Here is a 23,868-nt window from a genome sequence, read left to right as displayed (position 1 = left end):
ATGTGAAATGCTGGACTGGATGAAGCAAAAGCTGTAATCAAGATTGCCAGGTGAAATATCAATCATGTCAGATATGCAGATGACACCACCCTTATGGCAGAAAGTGAAAAGCAACTGAAGAGCCTCTTGATGAAAGTGAAAGAGGAGAGTGAAAAAGGTGGCTTAAAGCTCAACATTCAGAAAACTAAGATTATGGCATCCAGTCCCATCACTTCATGGCAAATAGATGGGGAAACAGTGGAAACAGTGTCAGACTTTATTTTTTGGGCTCCAAAATCACTGCAGATGGTGACTGCAGCCATGAAATTAAAAGACGCTTACTCCTTGGAAGAAAAGTTATGACCAACCTTGATAGTATATTCAAAAGCAGAGACATTACTTTGCCGACTAAGGTCCATCTAGTCAAGGCTATGGTTTTTCCAGTGGTCATGTATGGATGTGAAAGTTGGACTCTGAAGAAAGCTGAGCACCAAAGAATTGATGCTTTTGAACTGTGGTGTTGGAGAAGACTCCTGAGAGTCCCTTGGTGTTCAAGGAGGCCCAATCAGTCCATCCTAAAGGAGATCAGTCCTGGGATTTCTTTGGAAGGAATGATGCTAAAGCTGAAACTCCAGTACTTTGGCCAACTCATGCAAAGAGTTGACTCACTGGAAAAGACCCTGATGCTGGGAAGGATTGGGGGCAGGAGGAGAAGGGGACGACAGAGGATGAGATGGCTGGGTGGCATCACTGACTCGATGGATGTGAGTCTGAGTGAACTTCGGGAGTTGGTGATGGACAGGGAGGCCTGGCGTGCTGCGATTCATGGGGTCACAAACAGCTGGACATGACTGAGCGACTGAACTGAACTGAACTGATGCCAAAATTGAACTTCGACGTATGTATGTGTACCATATACAAAAAACTCAAAATGGATATTTTTCTAGATTCCATGTATATGTATTAACATACAATATTAGTTTTTCCTCTTTCTGACTTACTCCACTCTATATAATAGGCTATAGGTTTCTCAGTTTAACTGACTCAAATTCATTCCTTTTTATTGCTGAGTAATATTCCCCTGTATACATGTACCATGGCTTCTTCATCCATTCATCTGTCAATAGACTATCCAGGTTGCTTCCATGTCCTGGCTATTGTAAATAGTGCTGCAATGAACATTGGTGTACATATGTCTTTTTAAAATATGGTTTCCTTAGGGTATATTCCCAGTAGTGGGATTGCTGGGTCATGCGGTAGTTTCATTCCTAGTCTTTTAAGAAACCTTCATACTGTTCTCTGTAGTGGCTGCATCACTTTACATTCCCGCCAAAAGTGTGAGGGGGTTCCCTTTTCTCCACATCCTCTCCATCAATATTCATGTTGCAGAAATCAACACAACATTGTATAGCAATTATCTTCCAATTTAAAAATTTAAAAATGGATCATAGATCTAAATATGAAACCTTAAACTGTACAACTTGTAGAATATAAGAGAGAATCTGTGTGACCTTGGTTAGGCAATGATTTCCTATATATAACACCAAAGCACAACTGATAAAAGAATTGTTCCTCATTAAAATGAAAACCTTCTGCTCTCCAAAAGACACTTTTCAGAGAATAAAAAGATAGTTCACAAGCCGGGAGAAAATAGTTGTAAAACTTATATCTAATAATATACTTATATCCAGCATATATACAAAGAACTCTTAAAATCAACAACAAAAAGGAATCACTCAATTTAAAAAGGGGGCAAAACATTTATGTATACTGATACTTCACTCAACATATATGCATGGCAAATATGCCTATGAAAAGATGTTCAGCATCATTAGTGATTAGAGAAGTGCAATTTAGAACCACAATGAAATACGGCTAAAATTGTAAGACCAGTCATATCAGGTGTTAGGAAGGATGTGAAGGAATCAGAAGTTTCACACACTGCTGTAAGAATGTAAAATGGTACAACCATTTTGGAAAATGTAAAAGTTAAATGTATACCTACCATATGATTCAGTCATCTTACTCCTAGGTATTTATCCAAGAGAAAAGCAACGCATATGTCCTTAATAACATTTCTACATGAAACAGTTGCAGCACCTCAAATCTGGAAACCACCCAAATGTCCATTAACAGGTGAATGGATAAACTGTGCAAATGGTGGTACAGCCATATAGTAGAATACTACTTGGCAATGAAAAGGAATAAACTATTGATACATGTAACAACTCACATGGATCTCAAATAATTATGCTCAATGGATAAATATGTGGTATACACACACACACAATAGAATACTACTTAGTCATTAAAAAGAATTTGAGTGAGTTCTACTGAAGTGGATGAACCTAGAAGCTGTTACACAGAGTGAAGTGAGTCAGAAAGAAGAAAACAAATAATGTGAATCAACGCATATATATGGAATCTAGAAAAATGGTATTGATGAATCTATTTACAGGTAAAGAATGGAGATGCAGATATAGAAAACTGACTTGTGCACAGAATGGGGGAAGAAAAGAGTGGGACAAACAGAGAAAGTAACATTGACATATATACACTATCATGTTTAACATAGCTAGTGAGAAGTGTCTCTATAACATATCACAGGGAGGTCTGTGATGACCTAGAGGGGAGGGATGGGGGAGGGGAGGGAAGCTCAAGAGGGAAGGGATAATATGCATAATTACGGCTGATTTGCAATGCTGTATGGGAGAAACCAATACAACATTGTAAAGCAATTTTCCTCAAATTAGAAAATAAAAAAAGAAATGAGATCTCCTTCCCTCCAAAAGAATATATGTTACATGATTCTTTTTATGTAAAACTATAGAAAATGAAAATGACTCTATATTGTCAAAATACAGATTAGTGGTTGTCTGGGACAGCATAGGGAGAAATGGAAAGGAGAGATTACAAAGGGGCATGGCAAAACTTTTGGAGGTGATGGATATGTTTGCTATCTTGAATACGGTGATAGTTTAATGTCTGCATACATATGTTAAACCTTATCAAATTGTATACTTTAAATATGTAGGGTTTGATATATGTCAACTACATCTCAATAAAGCTATTAAATAAAAAGCATGTGGTAGATACACGGAATACTAATTGGAAAGATAACTGAAAGGACAAAAAGGCAAGTTGCAGAATACTGTAGTCTTATTTTTATAGGAGAATAAGTTTATCCACATTCTTTATTAAGAGGATATGCAATGGAAGATTATAGAGTCCTATGCACCAAATGTTAACACAAGAAAAACTTTAAATAAGAGATTCAAAAATATTTGTAGAAGTCTATTTATTGATATGGAAAGATAGTCACAAGAGACAGTGGAGGACCGGAAGAAGGCAAGTTACAAACAGTATTTACAGTATGGTCCTGTTTCATTTTAACTTCCTAACAAAGTATATAATCCAATATTTTTACATACTGAGACATTCACTTCAACTCAGATAAGAGGTTCTGATTCCTACCATGAGTTTTAGAAAACAGAGCTACAGTCCAAAAGTCCTAGAAATGCTTTCTGGACGGCAGACCTTCAGGAGTCACTATGATGTAGACGGAGGCGTCAGCTTCTCTCCTTTTCTGTTTCGTGTTGACGAAGCTGCAGTCCTAGGCCTGGGCCTAAATTTCTCCAATTAAGTTTATCCCATACAGTTTTAGCTGGCACAAATAGAGAGTAGGCTTGCCTACTAGTAAAAGATAGAACTGTTTTATCTTTTCAGGACTCACAGGAGAATTAAATTACAAATGGTAAACAAATTAAGGTAGCTTTGCAAGGAGGAAGGAAACAATTATCTTTTAAAATGCAAGGTATGAAACAATGTACAGAATGATTCTAGTTCTTTAGAGGGAGAAAGCACATACAGATTGAAGCCCATAAGGTCATAGAGCAAATTTCAATTGTTTTGACTCCAAATTTACATCTTATCCATTCAGCTGTTTTGGTCACCAACTGTTTCCCAGACACTACCAGTTAAATCCATACACATTCATCCTAGACTTTTGTTCTAACTCCAGCAAGGTTTAGCCAAATGCCTAATGGACATGTGCATTCAGAGGACGTTAAGAATTGCAAGACTGGCAGGAGCATTATCTACAGCAAAATTTGATCATTAAAACCAATCTGTGAGCCATGAAGGCTGCCACACAAAAAAGTGGAAGAGGGCTATAAGGTAGTGGGGCAATGAGAGTGGGTTTGGTATCAGACAAAATAGCAATGCCACTTGTCTGCCATGTAAATCTAGGAAAAATGATTTAACCTCCCTAATTCTCATTGGAGGTGATCCAGAATAATGAGTTAATATCGTAAAAAAATACCAGTACGTAGCTCAGAGAACCATTGTTGAAAAGAGGAAACCTGTAATATGTAGTGCTAACACAGTTACTGACATTAACAGTAGGTACTCTGGAAATTGTTTCCTCTTTACACCTACGTCCTTCCTCATCTGTATGACTTGACATAAATGAAATAGCCAAAAAATGAGTTATAAATGTAGTTATCAAAATAAAAATGAATATTACATTTTATCTGAGATTCAGGGCCATTTGTATGTTGTAGAATGAGTTATCTGATTCAGGTAGAACAGGGAAAAACAGTAATTCCTTTTACATTAAACAGCCTGTAGCAAGCAACCCTGCCATTATATATTGAGAGTGCACATTTGGCAATGAGCATGTGTGGTATATATATATGTTTGTGTACATATATACACAGATGAGTTCATGTATATCATTAGATATCTTTTTGTGTATATGCTTTTTTATGCAACTAGATGATAAATTCAAGGATATTATCTTTTTTAATCATTTGAAACTGCAAATGGATTTAAGCAGATACTAATGAACAAGTTTAGCTTCCTTACGATGCAGCAGTTTACTATCTGAAATTAAGTAAAATGTTAAAAAGCTCTCCATCTACAGAAGATATTAATTGACAGATGTTTTCAACTCAGAATGAAACACTGACACCCCACAATGGTCTAGCTCAGGCTAGACTGTCACAGGTAATATTGTGTTAAAGATGTAATTCATAACATGCACACTGTAATAACCAAAACATTATGCATGGCTCTTTGGGGACAGAGAGCCTATTCAAGTGTGCAGATTGTCAAAAGCATTCTCTTTTATTTCTAGCTCATTTTACATTGTTTCAATAATCACTTTAACTTCACGGAAAATGGCCATGAGTGTAGTATAACTGGAGTGATCAACGACTACAATCGAGCCCTTTCTGATATGCTCTTTTATGTTAATAAATATGGCCACAGCACTAACGAGATTGGCTTTTGCCTCTTTCTGGTTAAAGATGAGTTTTAACGCTGCTAATGATTCTGTATTGGTCATATCTCTGGCTGCAGTTGGATTTTCAGACATATTCAAAAGTACTTTCAAAACAAGATTTCTAGTTTTACGATTTCCAAGGGACAGCAAATGGAAAAGCTCTGAAAAGTAATTGGCAACAATGTGATGATGGTTAGAATCAGTAGTCAGTTGTCCTAGTATCTTTAATCCAGACTGCTGTCCAGGTGAATTCAAGGGAAAAGATATGGTTTCTTTACACATATGCTTAACATGTAATTCAACCTTGCGTTGTCTTTCATCCCCAGAGGGGGGATTCAGAGTAATGACAGCCTTTTTTCTCATTTCAGAGGAAGGAAAACTGAGCAAGCTTTCAATAAGTGTCACTACACCCACCTCATTAATGAACTCTTGAGCAAATGGATGAACATTAATGATCCCCATTGCAATTTGAGCTATTTTATGAATGAGAGGATCAGTAGTTGACTTAAGTAAGGTAATAAGTCTTTCAAACTCCTCAGAATCCATGTAGCATTCCATTTTGCAAGGGCAAGCAAATGGCTTAATCCCATTCACTTCCCTGATCCTGATTTGGCGCCTAATTTCCTCTATGGTCTGGATGCAAGGGTCAGAACCAAATGGGAACTCAGAGACAGGCTGTGAGCTAGAGGGAGTGCTTCTAGAAGGGCGTGCTGCTGCTGTTGCCACAGGCGAAGAACAGGTATTTTCCTCAGCAGAAGCCAGGACAAAATATGAAGGAGGCTTTTTCTCAAATGTGACTTGGGATCTAAAGCCTAACACTGCTGGAGTTACAGCAGGAGCTTTGGGCCATATAGTAACCTCAGACCAGTCCTTAGGCCTATCTTTTTCATTAATTTCATCCACAGGCTGAGGCTTAATTATCCTGCTCACAGGTCTAGGGTTAGGGTCAAAACTAGTTTCATCTCCATCCCAAAACCAGCTCCCAATAACGTTCTCCTCCTCCTCCTCCTCAGCTCCTGGCCTAGCCTTACAGCTGGTCCCAGCCACAGGCTCCAACTTCTCAGCACAGGATGGGGGACCAGTATCAGCTTTACCTTCATCCTTAGCACTGAAATGTTTACCAATCTTTTCTCCATTCCAGAACCAGGAACCAACATTGGCCTCTTCTCCAGCCCCAAACAAGGTATCAGTACGAGTCTTATCTTTACATGTAAGCCTGGACTCAGCAGTAGCCTGAGCCGCAGAACAAAACCGAGCTGCTCTAGTGGCCTCATCTTCAGCTTTGGGACGGACAGCTGGCAGACGTTCTTTCGTCTCAGTACCAGTCTTGTTCTTAGACGCTGCCTTCACCACTGCCCCTGCATCTGCCCGAGGCCCTGCCTTGGTTATTGCTTTGGCCTGGGTTTTGCCTGCACCAGTAGCCTCCCTCTTTCCTTCAGCTGATTTGACTGTAGCAGTGGCCTCCCTTTTTCCTTCAGCTTCTACAACAGCCCGTTTTTCAGTTTTTGCCTTCTTTTTATTCTCATTCTTTCTATTCCTATTCCTTCTATTCCTAGCTCCAGCCATAGCTGAAGCCCAGTTATATAGATAGCTCTACACAGTCTTGGCCTTGGTTCTCAATATGTCTTGGGCCAGTGTCCTAATATTCTTTTACTAGGTTGAAGGTGATGATCTTCCGTCACTCCAAAGCCACCACAGCTAGCACTGGAGATAGACCTGAGGTGGAAGAAGAAAACAAGCTTTCAGTCTCTTCCAACTGCATTTTTCTATGCAGAAAGTCACACAGAACGTGAGAGTACAGATGGATTGTATGGTAAGAGTAGAATAGTAGAAAATGTTTTCACTTCATTTTATCCCTACCATAGTCCCACTAATGCCCAACAAAGCCCTGTCCAGACACTTCTCTTTTCTCTGCATCAAATAGGAACAGAGATGATGAGAAAGTTTGGTGAAAGTGAGCGAGACTAAGGGGTATAGCCCCTTTGGAATATACCACTATACCCCACAGGTCTATCCTGGTATGTCTCACACCAACCTGCACTGATATGGTGGACTTTTCTCCTCTTCTCTTGCTTCTGGTGTTGATAAGCCCTATAGCCAACTCACAGGTGGACCTATGAACAAAAACACAGAAAGGATTGGAACTTTAAGCTTCTGGTAGATATGCACTCTGGCTTCTAAACCCAATACCTGCCTTTCCAAATCTAGAGCTTTGTTTCTGGCCTCCTTGATCCTCTTCCATGTTATCCTTCTCTACTTCCTGGGTATCTATCAATTACCCTATAGGCACAACTGTGTCTTATCCCATCCCCATTTCCTATAGATAAATGTGAGGGCAAAGGTGTGTGGGAAGCTGGAATACAATGGCTTCAAGATATGATCTGGTCTTACTTGTCAATAGCCAATTCCCACTCCCAATCAATGAGGGTGCTCATGCTCACACTCACCTTGGATTCAAATGAATAGCTTTCGTCTTCTTTCCTAGCCAAGTTCAAAGAGAACAGCTACCTGCAGATTTCTACAGGACTCTGAAAAGAACAAACCTATAAAAGACAAAAAAAAAAATAGGAAAGAAAACAGAAGAGACTGAGATGACCCAACACCCATCACAAGTGTTACAACACACACTTCTGTATATTCAAGGCCATGAAAAATGTCTCCCATCTCTCTGCTCTTCCCAAGTGATCTCCCATCCACTCCCCTGCTAGAGACCTGCAGCTTGTCTAATCATACCTCCCAACTCTAAAGTCAGTCATTTTCCTAGCAGAGGCATCACATCCTCCCTTGAACAAAAATATGAGATGCGAGAGTGGGTAGTGGAACATAGGCAACTGTATTTAGAAGGCAGGCAGTGAAGATAATGGGGGCTATCATTTCAATACCATCCTGCATGCTGCAGCCTTTTCCCCTTCCCCACACATACATAGTTCCGACCTCATTCACCACCTATGCCAGCCAGGCCACACAGCAGGTGGTTTCAGGAGATGCTGTGTTTACCACTACAGAACAGTCCACTAAAGAGTCACACACTGCATAAAAGGGAGGGACATTCAGTAAAACACCAAAACAGTATGCTGACAAAGGTAGAAAAGTATCAGGTTAATGAACAGATTCCCAGAACTCCCAGAATTCCTAAAATGTCCTTTTGAAGAACCAAGGAATAAGTGAATAAACGTCTATCACCTTCTAGAAATTGATACCCACTCCCAGTAACTCTCAGGGGCTTCCCTGGTGGCTCAGAAATGCGGGAGACCTGGGTTCGATCCCTGGGTCGGGAAAAGCCCCTGGAGGAGGAAATGGCAACCCACTCCAATATTCTTGCCTGGAGAATCCCATGGACGGAGGAGCCTGGTGGGCTACAGTCCACGGGGTCGCAAAGAGTCAGACACGACTGAGCGACTTCACTTTTCTTTCCCAGTAACTCCAAAATTCTGTGGGACTGCTTCTGCACCAAAATGAGAGTGGCTGTGAAGGGAAAATGGGTTTGGGTTTCCAGAACCAGAAACTGAATGGGCAGATTGACTTCATGCGTTCTAAACTGACCCTGCAGAAAATTTTCCTCTCTATTCTGAAGAGCCATTGCCACACTTCAACATATTCAAGTGCGCTAGGATGTCCAGAAAACAGGTTCCAAAAGAGAAACGTGGATTAATACATCATTTATTTATATGGATCTTTCCTATGAAAGCCTATGGACTCCTCACCGTGTCATCTGCTTGCATTCGACATGTACAAGAGCTAAATACGGAAGGCAACTAAACAGCTGTATTAAGAAGCAACAGATTTGTCATTTTGGTGTCTTCATAATCTACGCGCTCAGTTCCCCTTCAACTGAAGTCGCCAGATCAACTGCGCAGACAGAAGACTGACATCAAAGAGGTGCCTGTGGGAAGGGACTGCACCCGGCACCAGGGGCACGACAGGCCCCTTGGCAGAACCGTGGCCCAGGCTGCTCCCGTCCCGGCTCCGGCGGCCTCCCCGGAGCCCTCCCCGGAGCCCTCCCCGGAGCCCCCCCCGGAGCCCTCCCCGGAGCCCTCCCCGGAGCCCCCACACTGGCTCCCTCCGCTATTTCGGCCGTAGCAGCTTCCCGCACAGCCCTCTCCCCGCACAGGCGCCGTCGAGGTTGGGGTACAGCCACCCGGAAAGCCCGCCAAGGACTGTCCACGTCGTACGCCTCTCCAGCATCCGAGGGAGCCCCTGCGGCCAAGACCCGGCCCCGGCCCCGGCCCGTGCCGGTCGCCGCCTTCTCAGCGCCAGTCCCCAGGCGCTAAGGACTCTCTAAGGGTCCAGCTCCGACCATCTCGCGTCCCCGTCCTCAGGCTGCCAAGGGCAGGCTGTGAGGCAGTCGTCGCCCCCCGAAACCCCCACTTGCCTTCGCAGGCGCAAGGTCCCGGTGGTCGGCCTCCCCACTCCGGTCGGAGCTCCCCTCTCGATTCCCACGGCTCGCCGTGAGGGCAGAATGGCAAAGAGGGCTCCCGCCCCCCGCGCCAAACCCCGCAGGGGCTGCACAGGTTGCGGTACCGATCGCTCGCTGCGAGAGTATTAGGAAGGGCGGCGGAGAGATACGGCACGAACGGCTCGACGCCCCCTCGCAGGCCCACCGTCGTTCCGACCCAGAGTGGGCGGGGCCGGGAGGAATGCCAGCCTGAGGGGCGGGGCCACGCCGTGCGCCTCGCCAGCCTTCCGCCATCCTGCGCCGCCCTCCTTGCGGTGACCATCCCCACGCTTCTGGCCCTGCAGCGTAGGGGGGTCGCGGGCCGGGGCTGGGAGGGTCGCCAGGGGTCGCACTGCAGGGAGCAGCGGATGGATACAGGCCGCCCCGCAGTGTGTGTCTGTGTCTGTGCGTGTGAACCTGCAGACTTTTCGGTGTCCGCCCCCTCCCTTCCCCCATCACGCCGGCCATCCTTCTTGGGCGCGGGGGGCTGCTTTCACCTTCAGGGGCTGGAGGAAAGTGGGAGGGGGCGCCTGAGGCCGCCGACCCCCTGCCCCTCTTCTAAGGGAAGGCAGCCCCTGACAGACCTCTGGCTGAGGAGACAAACCACTTGTCTGCGCCAGTGTCCTCATTCTTTCTGCCACACTGCTGTTCTCTCAGTCGCTGTGGTGGCACACTTTACCATTTCACTGTGCCCACAGTTGCCCAGGAAAGAGGACCTTTCCCTGACAGGACCCGCACCTGCTCAGACAATCCTGTTTCTCACCCCACGGCCAGGGGTCCGGCACCGTGTAGGGGCAGTGCTGGCTCTTCCTGGCTTCTGTCTGTCAGGTCATCTCTTGCAGGGGATTCCAAGGGCTCACCATCTTCGGCAGGGTGGGAATATGCCAAGGATTAGAACCAACTGGGATCTCACACGCCTGCCATACACACCAGTCTAGTTTTAACTACTATGGCTATTAACATATTAATCATAGAGAATCCAGAAAAATAGTACTGATGAGCCTATTTAAGAGAAGAAATAGAGATGCAGACATAGAGAATGGACTTGTGGATGCAGTGGGGGAAGGAGAGGCTAGGGCAAATTGAGAAAGTAGCATTGACATATATACACTATATCATGTGTGCAATAAATAGCTAGCAGGAAGCTACTGTATAACAAATACAGGGAACCCAGCCTGGTGCTCGGTGATGACCTAGAGGGGTGGAAGGTGTGAACTTGAGGGAGCCTCAAAAGGCAGGGGACATATACATATATAGTAAATATATATAATTATAACTGATTGGTGATGATATAGTGCAGAGACAACCACAATATTGTAAAGAAATTATCCTTCAATTAACATACCAAGTTAATCATGTTAATTTTAAATTGCCTGTTTGATAATCCCCAAATCTGCATTATATCTGAGCCTGGTTCTGATGCTTTGTATCCTGAAACAACACTTTTTCTTGCCTTTGATAATTTTATAAAATTTTATAAAATTTTTTTCTTACATTTTATAATTTTGTGTTGAAAGTTGGATGATGGTAATAAGAACTGAGGTAAACCGACTTTTAGTAGCAGATGGGCTGTGCATAGTGTTTGCTGTAACTGTAGGTGCCAGTCTTCAAATTCCTCTAGCCTCTGTTTTTGTCTCTCCTCTTAACTTTCAGTTCAGTTCAGTTCAGTCACTCAGTCGTGTCTGATTCTTTGTGACCCCATGAATTGCAGCATGCCAGACCTCCCTGTCCATCACCAACTCCCGAAGTTCACTCAAACTCATGTCCGTTGAGTCGGTGATGCCATCCAGCCAACTCATCCTCCGTCGTTTCCTTCTCCTCCTGCCCCCCATCCCTCCCAGCATCAGAGTCTTTTCCAATGAGTCAACTCGTCGCATGAGGTGGCCAAAGTACTGGAGTTTCAGCTTCAGCATCATTCCCTCCAAAGAACACCCAGGACTGATCTCCTTTAGAATGGACTGGTTGGATCTCCTTGCACTCCAAGGGACTCTCAAGAGTCTTCTCCAACACCACAATTCAAAAGCATCAATTCTTTGGCACTCTGCTTTCTTTATAGTCCAACTCTCACATCCATACATGACCACAGGAAAAACCATAGCCTTGACTAGATGGACCTTTGTTGGTAAAGTAATGTCTCTGCTTTTGAATATACTATCTAGGTTGGTCATAAGTTTCCTTCCAAGGAGTAAGCATCTTTTAATTTCATGGCTGCAGTCACCATCTGCAGTGATTTTGGAGCCCCCCAAAATAACATCTGACACTGTTTCCACTGTTTCCCCATCTATTTCCCATGAAGTGATGGGACCAGATGCCATGATCTTCGTTTTCTGAATGTTGAGCTTTAAGCCAACTTTTTCACTCTCCACTTTCACTCTCATCAAGAGGCTTTTGAGTTCCTCTTCACTTTCTGCCATAAGGGTGGTGTCATGTGCATATCTGAGGTTACTGACATTTCTCCCAGCAATCTTGATTCCAGCTTGTGCTTCTTCCAGCCCAGCATTTCTCATTATGTACTCTGCATATAAGCTAAATAGGCAGGGTGACAATATACAGCCTTGACGTACTCCTTTTCCTATTTGGAACCAGTCTGTTGTTCCATGTCCAGTTCTAACTGTTGCTTCCTGACCTGCATCCAGGTTTCCCAAGAGGCAGGTCAGGTGCTCTGGTATTCCCATCTCTTTCATAATTTTCCACAGTTTATTGTGATCCACACAGTCAAAGGCTTTGGCATAGTCAATAAAGCAGAAATGTTTTTCTGGAACTCTCTTGCTTTTTCTATGATCCAGCAGATTTGGCAATTTGGGCTTCCCTAATTATATCTTGCAGAGATAGTCTGCATTTGCAACTCTTCCAGCTGCACCTCACTGTTCCTATACTGGAGGCTTGTCAACACGTGGAGGAGAGGAAGTGTTCTATAATCTCACAGTTAAACCCCAGTCTTTTGTGGGCCTGTGCCTCTCGATTCTGCCCTTCACAAGTGTTTCTTTAGCGTCTTTCTTCTCCTTACAGGAGAATGGAGGGTTAGAGTGGGCTGGATATAAGGAATGCCTTTCCCTTAGCCGGGATAATGTCCTGGGAAAGTCTTTTCCACTGGGGAGTAGCCCTTTGTTATGGAGAAGACTGGGGAGTGTATTTCTTGAGTGTACACTTCCCCTCCCACTGCCAGAGCCCTGAGATCTTTCTGCTATCTGCACTATGAGTTTCTGGAGGTAAAGTTCACTGCAGGTCACTTAGAGGTTTCTTATTCTCATACTATTCTACCCTCAGTCTCCAGCAGTTTGTCAAAATTCCCACTTAAGTGTTCTTACCTGTTTACGTCTCTAGCAATTTCTGCTCTATGGAGAGAGATAGGCTGTGACTCTCTGATTTGTCTTTTCTCCAGAATTTGGGGTGGTCATCTGCCTTGTGACCTCAGTTCTGTGATGGTTCTAAGTCATTGATTCTCAGTTTGTTCAGCTCTTTACTTGTTGTTAAGTACAGGGCTTCCAAGCTCTTTGCATGTCAGAACTGAAAGTGTAGCCTAGGGATTTTAACCGGGTAACTAAAGATCAGTGAACACAGCTTTCATTGTCTTCTTTTCAGCTGAACTTCAGATCTGGGAATAAAGTTGTTCTTGAAAACTTAGTTGCTCCATGAATATTTGCTCTTTTCTCTCCCAAGTATAGAAAATTTACATGACTCTCTGAACTTGAAATCTTAGCCCCCAGATTCTTAATGTGGAGGGCAGATTAGAATTCAGACTTCCTGAATTAAAGATCTGGTGAGGTCTGAACAACTGTGACTTAACCTCTGGAGAAAAGTCATCTCTGTTACCACCACCACCATAAAGAGGTGGTGCACTACACTACTAGGTGCTTTTGTAAATTAGAGTTACCAGCTTCTAAGCCCCGTAGTCAGAGAAGGCAATGGCACCCCACTCCAGTACTCTTGCCTGGAAAATCCATGGACAGAGGAGCCTGGTGGGCTGCAGTCCATGGGGTCACGAAGAGTGGGACATGACTGAGCAACTTCACTTTCACTTTTCACTTTCATGCACTGGAAAAAGAAATAGCGACCCACTCCAGTGTTCTTGCCTGGAGAATCCCAGGGACGGGGGAGCCTGGTGGGCTGCCGTCTACGGGGTCATACAGAGTCAGACACGACTGAAGCGACTTAGCAGCAGCAGCAGCAAGCCCTGTAGTGAGTAATAGTCACTCAGTCGTGTCCAAGTCTTTGCAACCCCATGGACTGTAGCCTGCCAGGCTCCTCTGTCCATGGAATTCTCCAGGCAAGAATATTGGAGTGGGTTCCTGTTTCCTTCTCCAGGGCATCTTCCCGACTCAGGGATCAAACACAGGTCTCCTGCATTACAGGCAGATTCTTTACCATCTGAGCCACCAGGGAAGCCTACTATTAAAGAGACATTTCTAAGTATAAAGACAGGTCTTCTTAAAAAGTATCAGCAGATACATCCTTGACTTTATCTTATAATCTGTAGACAATATGTTAGAATACGTAATGAATCCATACACCTTTTCCAAAGGAATACCAGAGACAGAAGTAGCAATAAAGTTATACATGACAACCATCAATCAGATGATATAATTTAGATGAAGCTGGTTTCTCTCGAAGAGAGGGGGACTAGGCAAGTGGTCACGAAGGAACTACAATGTGCTTTTAACTTTGTATGAAAAATAATGTTCAGTTCCATGCTGGTGAACATAGTTCCGCTTTTGCCACATAAATCCTCTACTTCAAATTACTGTCTGAATGCTTTACTAAAACTCTGCTCCTGGCCTTTGTTTCGGAAACTGTTACTTTCGTTGCCACCTGCTGATCACTGTCCTCTGAAGCTTCTACTTCTTTCCCACTGTCCCCTGACACCTTGGTTGCCCTTGTGTTGTCCCCTGAAACTTTGACTGCCTTCCTGCTGTCCCCAGAAGTTGTGATATCCTTCCCGTGGTCCTTCTAGTTCTGGTTGCTCTGTGGCCAGAGAAAGCTGCCAGTACCATGAATCATGCCACTTTCCCTGTATTTCTGTTACTGATGCAGTAGGGATATCAAAGCAAACACCCTGCTTTCCTTTGAGAAAGACCATTCACTTCACTTTGTAATCAGTATCCTCACCCAGTTACTCTTTAAGTTCTTTCCAAGCATAACTAATGTTTGGCATTTCAAACACTACAAAAAGCCCTGTAAGCACTTTCTCAAAGGAGGCTGCGTAGTAGAGTAGGGACTCTTTCCTGCGGGCTCTACTCTGGGACATGGCCAGACTTTAGAGCTATGCAGTCCAAAGCGTAAGTAGAGACTTTACCACTGTTTGTGTCACTTTGGAAAAGGTACTTAATGTTTCTATAACTCAGTTATCCTTCCAAGGGGATTGGTAATTACTTTACAGGATTCTTGTATATATATACTAACTGAGGAGCTATCTGATATTCTGAAATATCTGCAGGTATCAAGTCTTTCTAGTTCCTTTTAAAATTGTGATCTAGTCATATTATGGGGTGGGCTGGGAAAAACAGTAAGAGTAGATGAGATCTCCTTGGTGGCTTTTAGAGGTCATAATTGCTAAGACATTGCCATTGTGCTCTTTCTCACTGTAATGTTGGTGCTCTGTATATTCTGTGTTGCTTAACATAATCCTTTACTATATTAAAAGAACATCACTTTTACATAAATATGTCTCCTTCCTCCTTATAGTGATGTACCACAAGGAAGCTGATCCCAATTCCAGAGGTGAGTCTGCTTGCTCTAGGGATAATTCATCCCCTTGGTCCTCTGGAATGGGTGGTGATGTAACCCTGTTCAATGAGAAGTGAAGAGAAGATTGCAGAAGAATTTCTGAGGAATGTGTCCTCACTCATAAGAAAAGGCCCTCAGTAAAGATGTCTTCTTTTCTTCCTTCAAAAGTTGCTTGACTCCTTGTACACATCAAGTTTCCAGCCTTAGGATGGAAGCTGATATTGTGAGTGGCAGATGAAAGAGATGGGAAAAGAGCTGAGTCCTTAGCTGAATCAAACAATCATCAAGACTGCTGTACCTCAGTACTTCCAACCAGTGAATAATAAATGTCCTTATTAAGTTAGTTTTAGTTAAATTCCTGTTCCATAGAAAAACCCTAAATGTACTGTATGCTCAAGCACAAAATAATGCTTCAATGAGTAACAGTTTGTGACCTTTGTTGGTAAGCCTCTTACACTGTTGGTGGGAATGCAAACTAGCACAGCCACTATGGAGAACAGTGTGGAGATTCCTTAAAAAACTGGAAATAGAAGCCATAAGACCCAGCAATCCCACTGCTGGGCATACATACTGAGGAAATCAGAATTGAAAGAGACACGTGTACCCCAATATTCATCACAGCACTGTTTACAATAGCCAGGACATGGAAGCAACCTAGATGTCCATTGGCAGATGAATGGAAAAGAAAGTTGTGGTACATATACACAATGGAATATTACTCAGCTACTAAAAAGAATACATTTGAATCAGTTCTAATGAGGTGGATGAAACTGGAGCCCATTATACAGAGTGAAGTCAGAAAGAAAAACACCAATACAGTATATTAATGCATATATATGGAATTTAGAAAGATGGTAATGATGGCCCTATATGCAAGATAGCAAAAGAGAAACAGATGTAAAGAACAGACTTTTGGACTCTGTGGGAGAAGGCGAGGGTGTGATGATTTGAGAGAATAGCATTGAAACATGTATATCATCATATGTGAAATAGATCATCAGTCTAGGTTTGATGCATGAGACAGGGTACTCAGAGCTGGTGCACTGGGATGACCCTGAGGGATGGGATGGGGAGGGAGGTGGGAGGGGGGTTCAGGATGGGGAACACATGTACACCCATGGCTGATTCATGTCAATGTATGGCAAAAACCACTATAATATTGTAAAGTAATTAGCCTCCAATTAAAATAAATTTGAAAAAGCGTCGAAGTTTCTTCCTCTATGCTATCTATCCATCAAACTATTTCTGTCTTATTCATAAAAAAAGGCTCCAGTGCATGATACAAAGAAACAAATGCTTTGAATAAAATACTGTGTAAGTACAGAGGATGGAGGAATTACTTCCTACCAAGGGACAAAGAGTAAGGGTGAGAGTTTCAGAAAGACTTTAAACAGGTCCTAGCATTTGAGCTGAGCCTAAAAGGATGGCTGTGTTTCCTATAGGCAGAGAAAGAGCAGGAGGATATTGAAGACTGAGAGAACAGCCTGGGGAAATGCACAAAAGTAGTAATGTACAGAGAATAGTTGGGTTGGAAATGGCAGACAGTCCAATGCAGGTTGAGTACAGGCAAAGTGGAGCAGGGCGTAGAGTGACTGAGGCATGAGTGAGTGCCTCCTTAAATTACGTCTTTATCTCATTCTAGTTCTGGCCCAGACTTGGAAGAATGTGTTAGAAATGGAGATGGAAAGGTAGAACTGTATGGGAGAATTGCACAGGGCCCTGAAACCCTCCATTGGGAGCCTGGGAGAATTTTCTAGATGAGATCCCACTGAAGGTTGTGTTTTTGAAACGGGGTAGAGCAGAGGATCAGTTGTGATAGATAGAATGTCATCTGTCCTATATCTTTCATTAATGATAGGACAGACAACAATTCCACTCTAATTTTATCCCCAGGCAGCAACACTGTAGGTCAAGTGACATCTGAACAGCTCCTGATATTTATACATGAGATAACCCATAATATTTATCCAGAAAGGAGGGAGAAACAAAAGGGCTACATGTGTGTTGAGGTACTTACTTCAACTACACTCCCAGTAAAAACTACTGAGGGATGATCTGGCCCTTATAAGTGCTACCCAAGGAGTGATGAGAACAGAGGTAATCATCTTCATGCATAGACACACACATCTCACACTTCCCTGTCCTTTGGCTGAGATTGACAATATCCACAGGTGTGAGTTAGTTAAGTATCTGCACTGGGATGCATGTGGGACTTAGAGGTATCTCGCTGGACTGCCCTGTAAAGTTTCCCAACTACAAATACACCGTATGCACCATGTGAAGTTCCCCTAATAGAAAATAAAGGCTGAGGGAGCTCTGATAAGAAAAAAATATAGAAAAAGAACTTTAAAAATCATCTAAATTGTAGACATAGGCCACAAAAACATAGGCTGCTTATTAACATAGGCTGCTTTTTTCACAGAATTTAACTTGTTTATGCACGATGCATAGGATCAAACATCAGTTTATAGATATGAATCGAGAGGTAGCTGCTAAACATAGGAGTGTGTGACACTTTTTTTTCTTACATCATCAGTTCTTTGACACCAACTACCCTGAGTTAGAGGCAGACTCCACAGGTTTAAGAGTGCAGTCCCCAATAATACTGTCCCTATTTGAGATCAGATGCCAGTTACAAGTCCTGGAGTACCATCCACACTTTTGACTGACCAGTAATAAATTCAAGGGTTCCCATGACACTCTTAAAAAGGTCTTAATGATCCAGATAACCAAAATGGTGTGGTCACTCACCTAGAGCCAGACATCCTGGAGTGTGAAGTCAAGTGGACTTTAGGAAGCATTACTATGAACAAAGCTAGTGAAGGTGATGGAATTCCAGCTGAGCTATTTCAAATCTTAAAAGAGGATGCTGTGAAAATGCTGCACTCAATTTGCCAGCAAATTTGGAGAACTCAGCCATGGACACAGGACTGGGAACGGTCAGTTTTCATTCCAATCCCAAAGAAGGGCAACATCAAGGAATGTTCAAACTACCATACAATTGCACTCATTTCACATGCTAACAAGGTAATGTTCAAAATCCTTCAAAGTGAAAGTGCTAGTCACTCAGTTGTGTTCCATTCTTTGTGACCCCATAGACTGCAGTCCACCAGGCTCCTCTGTCCATAGAATTCTCCAGGCAAGAACACTGGAGTGGGTTGCCATTTCCTTCTCCATGAGATCTTCCTGATCCAGGGATTGAACCCAGGTCACCTGCATTGCAGGCAGATCCTTTACTTACTGAGCCACCAAGGAAGATCTAAAATCCTTCAAGCTAGACTTCAAAGGTACACAAAATGAGAATGGCCAGAGGTACAACGTGGGTTTAGAAAAGGCAGAGAAACCAGAGATCAAATTGCCAACATCTGACAGAAAAAGCAAGGGAAGTCCAGAAAAACATCTACTTCTGCTTCACTGATATATGTGTCTTTGTGTGGATCACAACAAACTGTGGAAAATTCTTAAAGAGATGGCAATACCAGACCACTTTACCTGCCTCCTGAGAAACCTGTATGCAGGACAAGAAGCAACAGTTAGACCCGGACATGGCCATGAACTGGTCGAAAATTGGGAAAGGAGTACACCAAGGCTGTATATTGTCACTCTGCTTATTTAATGTCTATGCAGAGTACATAATGCGAAATGCTAAGCTGGAGGAAATCACAAGCTAGAATCAAGATTTCCTGGAGAAATATCAACAACCTCAGTTATGCACATGATACCACTCTAATGGCAGAAAGTGAAGAACTAAACAGCCTCCAGATAAGGGTGAAAGAGAAGCGTGAAAATGCTAGATTAAAATTCAAAATTCAAAAAATAAGGTCGTGACATCTGGTCCCATTAATCACTTCACGGCAAATAGATGGGGAAAAAGTGGAAGCAGTGACAGATTTTATTTTCCTGGGCTGCAAATTCACTGCGGATTTTGACTGCAGCCATGAAATTAAAAGACACTTGCTTCTTCAAAGAAAGCTATGACAAACCCAGACAGCATATTAAAGAGCAGACTTTGCCAACAAAGGCTCATATAGTCAAAGCTATGGTTTTTCCAGTAGTCACTATGGATGTGAGTTGGACCATAAAGAAGGCTGACTGCCAATGCTTTCAAATTGTGGTGCTGGAGAAGACTCTTGAAAGTCTCTTGGACAGCAATGAGATCAAACCAGTCAATCCTAAAGGAAATCAACCCTGAATATTCATTGGAAGGACTGATGCTGAAGCCGAAGCTCCAATACCTTGGCCACCTGATGTGAAGAGCTGAGTCATTGGAAAAGACCCTGATGCTAGGAAAGATTGAGGGCAGGAGGAGAAGGGGGTGACAGAGGATGAGATGGTTGGATGGCATCACTGACTCAATGGACATGAATCTGAGCAAACTCCAGGAAATAGTGAAGCACAGGGAAGCCTGGAGTGCTGCAGTCCATGGGGCTACCAAGAGTCGGATACAAATGAGTGACTGAACAACAATGGCCCCTTCAGGTTTGATAATTTACTAGAACAACTTAGAGAACTCACTAAACGTGCTATATGTAGAGTTATAGTTTTACTAGAAAGGATAGACACAGAACAAGTTATGGATGCATTTCAGACATACAGACAAATTCCATGCCCTCTTTGCACGGATTCCGGGCAATATTATCCTCCCTGGAAGTCAGGGTGGTTACCAACGAGGAAGTGTTTTCACTGGGGTTTCATTACATAGGCATAATTGAGTAAATTACTGGTCACATGATTGAACCCCAAATCTAGCCTCCTCCCCACTCAGGAGTTCCTGCTGGCCTAAAGTTCCAACTCTAAATACGTGGTTGTCGCTTTATAGTGACCAGCCCACATTCTCACATCCTGAAGCTAAGTAGGACCAACCACAGTCCATTCATAAGCATAGATCTCCCCAAGGTTCAAGAAATTCCTGGCTCTGTGCAAGGATCCAGAGACAAAGGTCAGATGTACTCTCTCTTATACCACTTAATGGCTTCCCTGATAGCTCAGCTGGTAAAGAATCCGCCTGCAATGCAGGAGTTCAGTTCAGTTCAGTTCAGTTCAGTCGCTCAGTCGTGTCCAAGTCTTCGTGACCCCATGAATCGCAGCACACCAGGCCTCCCTGTCCATCACCATCTCCCAGAGTTCACTCAGACTCACATCCATCGAGTCCGTGATGCCATCCAGCCATCTCATCCTGGGTCGTCCCCTTCTCCTCCTGCCCCCAATCTCTCCCAGCATCAGAGTCTTTTCCAATGAGTCAGCTCTTCGCATGAGGTGGCCAAAGTACTGGAGCTTCAGCTTTAGCATCATTCCTTCCAAAGAAATCCCAGGGTTGATCTCCTTCACAATGGACTGGTTGGATCTCCTTGCAGTCCAAGGGACTCTCAAGAGTCTTCTCCCACACCACAGTTCAAAAGCATCAATTCTTCAGCGCTCAGCCTTCTTCACAGTCCAACTCTCACATCCATACATGACCACAGGAAAAACCATAGCCTTAACTAGACGGACCTTAGTCAGCAAAGTAATGTCTCTGCTTTTGAGTATACTATCTAGGTTGGTTATAACTTTTCTTCCAAGGAGTAAGTGTCTTTTAATTTCATGGCTGCAATCACCATCTGCAGTGATTTTGGAGCCCAAAAAATAAAGTCTGACACTGTTTCCACTGTTTCCCCATCTATTTCCCATGGAGTGATGGGACCGGATGCCATGATCTTCGTTTTCTGAATGTTGAGCTTTAAGCCAACTTTTTCACTCTCCTCTTTCACTTTCATCAAGAGGCTTTTTAGTTCCTCTTCACTTTCTGCCATAAGGGTGGTGTCATCTGCATATCTGAGGTTATTGATATTTCTCCCGGCAATCTTGATTCCAGCTTGTGTTGCTTCCAGTCCAGCGTTTCTCATAATCTACTCTGCATAGAAGTTAAATAAGCAGGGTGACAATATACAGCCTTGAGGTACTCCTTTTCCTATTTGGAACCAGTCTGTTGTTCCATGTCCAGTTCTAACTGTTGCTTCCTGACCTGCATACAGATTTCTCAAGAGGCAGGTTAGGTGGTCTGGTATTCCCATCTCTTTCAGAATTTTCTACAGTTTATTGTGATCCACACAGTCAAAGGCTTTGGCATAGTCAATAAAGCAGAAAGAGATGTTTTTCTGGAACTCTCTTGCTTTTTCCATGATCCAGCGGATGTTGGCAATTTGATCTCTGGTTCTCTCTGCAATGCAGGAGACCCTGGTTCAATTCCTGGGTCAGGAAGTTCCCCTGGAGAAGGGATAGGGCTACCCACTTCAGTATTCTTGGGCTTCCCTTATGGCTCAGCTGGTAAAGAATCTGCCCTTCCAATGCAGGAGACCTGGGTTCGATCCCTGGGTTGGGGAGATCCCCTGGAGAAGGGAAAGGCTACCCACTCCAGTATTCTGACCTGGAGAATTTCATGGACTATATAGTCCACGGGGTTGCAAAGAGTCAGACACAACTGAGCGACTTTCACGTACTACTTAATGTTTGAGGTATTTTGTCAAACTCTAAAACAACATAGACGAGACAACAAAGTTTGCGGGGAAAGGCCACAACTTAAATGTTGGTCCCAATACATATATTACCAGAATTATGGAGAATGGAGGGAAGAGGATAACAACAAAAGAGGCAGGGGGTAAGAGAGGAGGAGGCCACCCTAAGACCTCAATCTCTGTAATTTTACCCACATGCCCACTGCTCTATTCCAGCTTTTAAATGTAAACAGGAGGGCCTGAAGTAGAATTATTGCATAGTTTCAACTCTATACTGAGTATAAAAATAAGGCTATGAGTGGGCTTAGGAGAATTCATTATTTCCTAGTGGCACTTTCTTAAACTGCCCTGGTATCTGGTGGATATGGGGGTTGGAGGGAGTGGGTAGGTGGAGTAAGGATATTTAGTTAGAAAGAGGATAAGGATATACCAAGGACCTGAGAGGGTGACAGGCAGGAAGGCCGGGGGTCTCCAAACAGAGGAGATAGGCTGCAAGTGTCAGACATTTTTCTCTCTCTTAAGCGGCAGGAGGAAACAAACTAGGGATATTTTTTTCCTTCTCTATACAAATTTAAAAGGTTTCTCTTAAAATACTGTGTTGCCATAATGACACCTGGTTTCACCAGAAGTTAACTATTCTCAAACCTTGAGTTAACCGATGCATTTTTCTTATGGAAATGTTTGTCTTAAGCTATGTTAATGTACTATGCATTTACCCCAGAGTCTGTCTTCAAGTTGGTTCTGCCTAATGGCTCAGAACCTACTTGACAAACCAGTATGTTATACTCAGATACTGTTCCCCTAATCTATGTAAACAAAACTATCTGTATGGTAATCTTCCCCTTCTACAAGATTCAAGTCAATTGTTTTATGGCCCAGGATGAATCACCTGGTGCCAAGATTATCCCCAAATGCATCTTATGGATGGGGGGCCTGGCGCCATTCTGAGTTTTAAGACATTCCTTTCTTTCATTAATAGACTGCTAGAAAAGTTATGACAAACCTAGATAGCATATTGAAAAGCAGACATTACTTTGCCAACAAAGGTCCGTCTAGTCAAGGCTATGGTTTTTCCAGTGGTCATGTATGGATGTGAGAGTTGGACTGTGAAGAAGGCTGAGCACTGAAGAATTGATGCTTTTGAACTGTGGTGTTGGAGAAGACTCTTGAGAGTCCCTTGGACTGCAAGGAGATCCAACCAGTCCATTGTGAAGGAGATCAACCCTGGGATTTCTTTGGAAGGAATGATGCTAAAGCTGAAACTCCAGTACTTTGGCCACCTCATGCGAAGTGTTGACTGATTGGAAAAAGACTCTGATGCTGGGAGGGATTGGGGGCAGGAGGAGAAGGGGACGACCGAGGATGAAATGGCTGGATGGCATCACTGACTCGATGGATGTGAGTCTGAGTGAACTCCGGGAGATGGTGATGGACGGGGAGGACTGGCGTGCTGCGATTCATGGGGTCGCGAAGACTTGGACACGACTGAGCAACTGAACTGACTGACTGACTGAATAGCAATATACTGAGAAGGCAATGGCACCCCACTCCAGTACTCTTGCCTGCAAAATCCCATGGGTGGAGGAGCCTGGTAGGCTGCGGTCCATGGGGTTGTGAAGACTCAGACACTACTGAGTGACTTCACTTTCACTTTTCACTTTCATGCATTGGAGAAGGAAATGACAACCTACTCCAGTGTTCTTGCCTGGAGAATCCCAGGGACGGGGGAGCCTGGTGGACTGCCATCTACAGAGTCACACAGAGTGGGACACGACTAAAGCGACTTAGCAGCAGTAGCAGTAGCAGTAACTATATAACATCCAGCTGAAGACTAACAGGGGGATACTCTTTCTGCCCCCTTCGCATGCCTATGTCAGAAGCTTTCTCTATCTCCTTTATACTTTAATAAAACTTTATTACACAAAAGCTCTGAGCCTCATCTCTGGCCCCAGATT

General features: G+C 43.5%; 1 protein-coding gene across 1 annotated transcript; it reads right to left on the bottom strand.

Annotated features, from left to right (window-relative positions):
• Positions 1–3,260: 3,260 nt before the first annotated feature.
• Positions 3,261–7,812, bottom strand: BHLHB9 (basic helix-loop-helix domain containing, class B, 9). Its single transcript, XM_018044152.1, has 3 exons — positions 7,711–7,812; positions 7,299–7,377; positions 3,261–6,979 (listed from the first exon to the last, which is right to left on the bottom strand). Exon 3 carries the CDS (start codon positions 6,827–6,829, stop codon positions 5,123–5,125), a length of 1,707 nt encoding a protein of 568 aa, XP_017899641.1. The 5' UTR covers positions 6,830–6,979; positions 7,299–7,377; positions 7,711–7,812; the 3' UTR covers positions 3,261–5,122.
• Between the last annotated feature and the right edge of the window lie 16,056 nt (positions 7,813–23,868).

This window comes from Capra hircus, assembly GCF_001704415.2.
Source record: "Capra hircus breed San Clemente chromosome X unlocalized genomic scaffold, ASM170441v1, whole genome shotgun sequence".
NCBI lineage: Eukaryota > Metazoa > Chordata > Mammalia > Artiodactyla > Bovidae > Capra > Capra hircus.
This window is presented reverse-complemented; position numbering and strand designations above follow the sequence as displayed.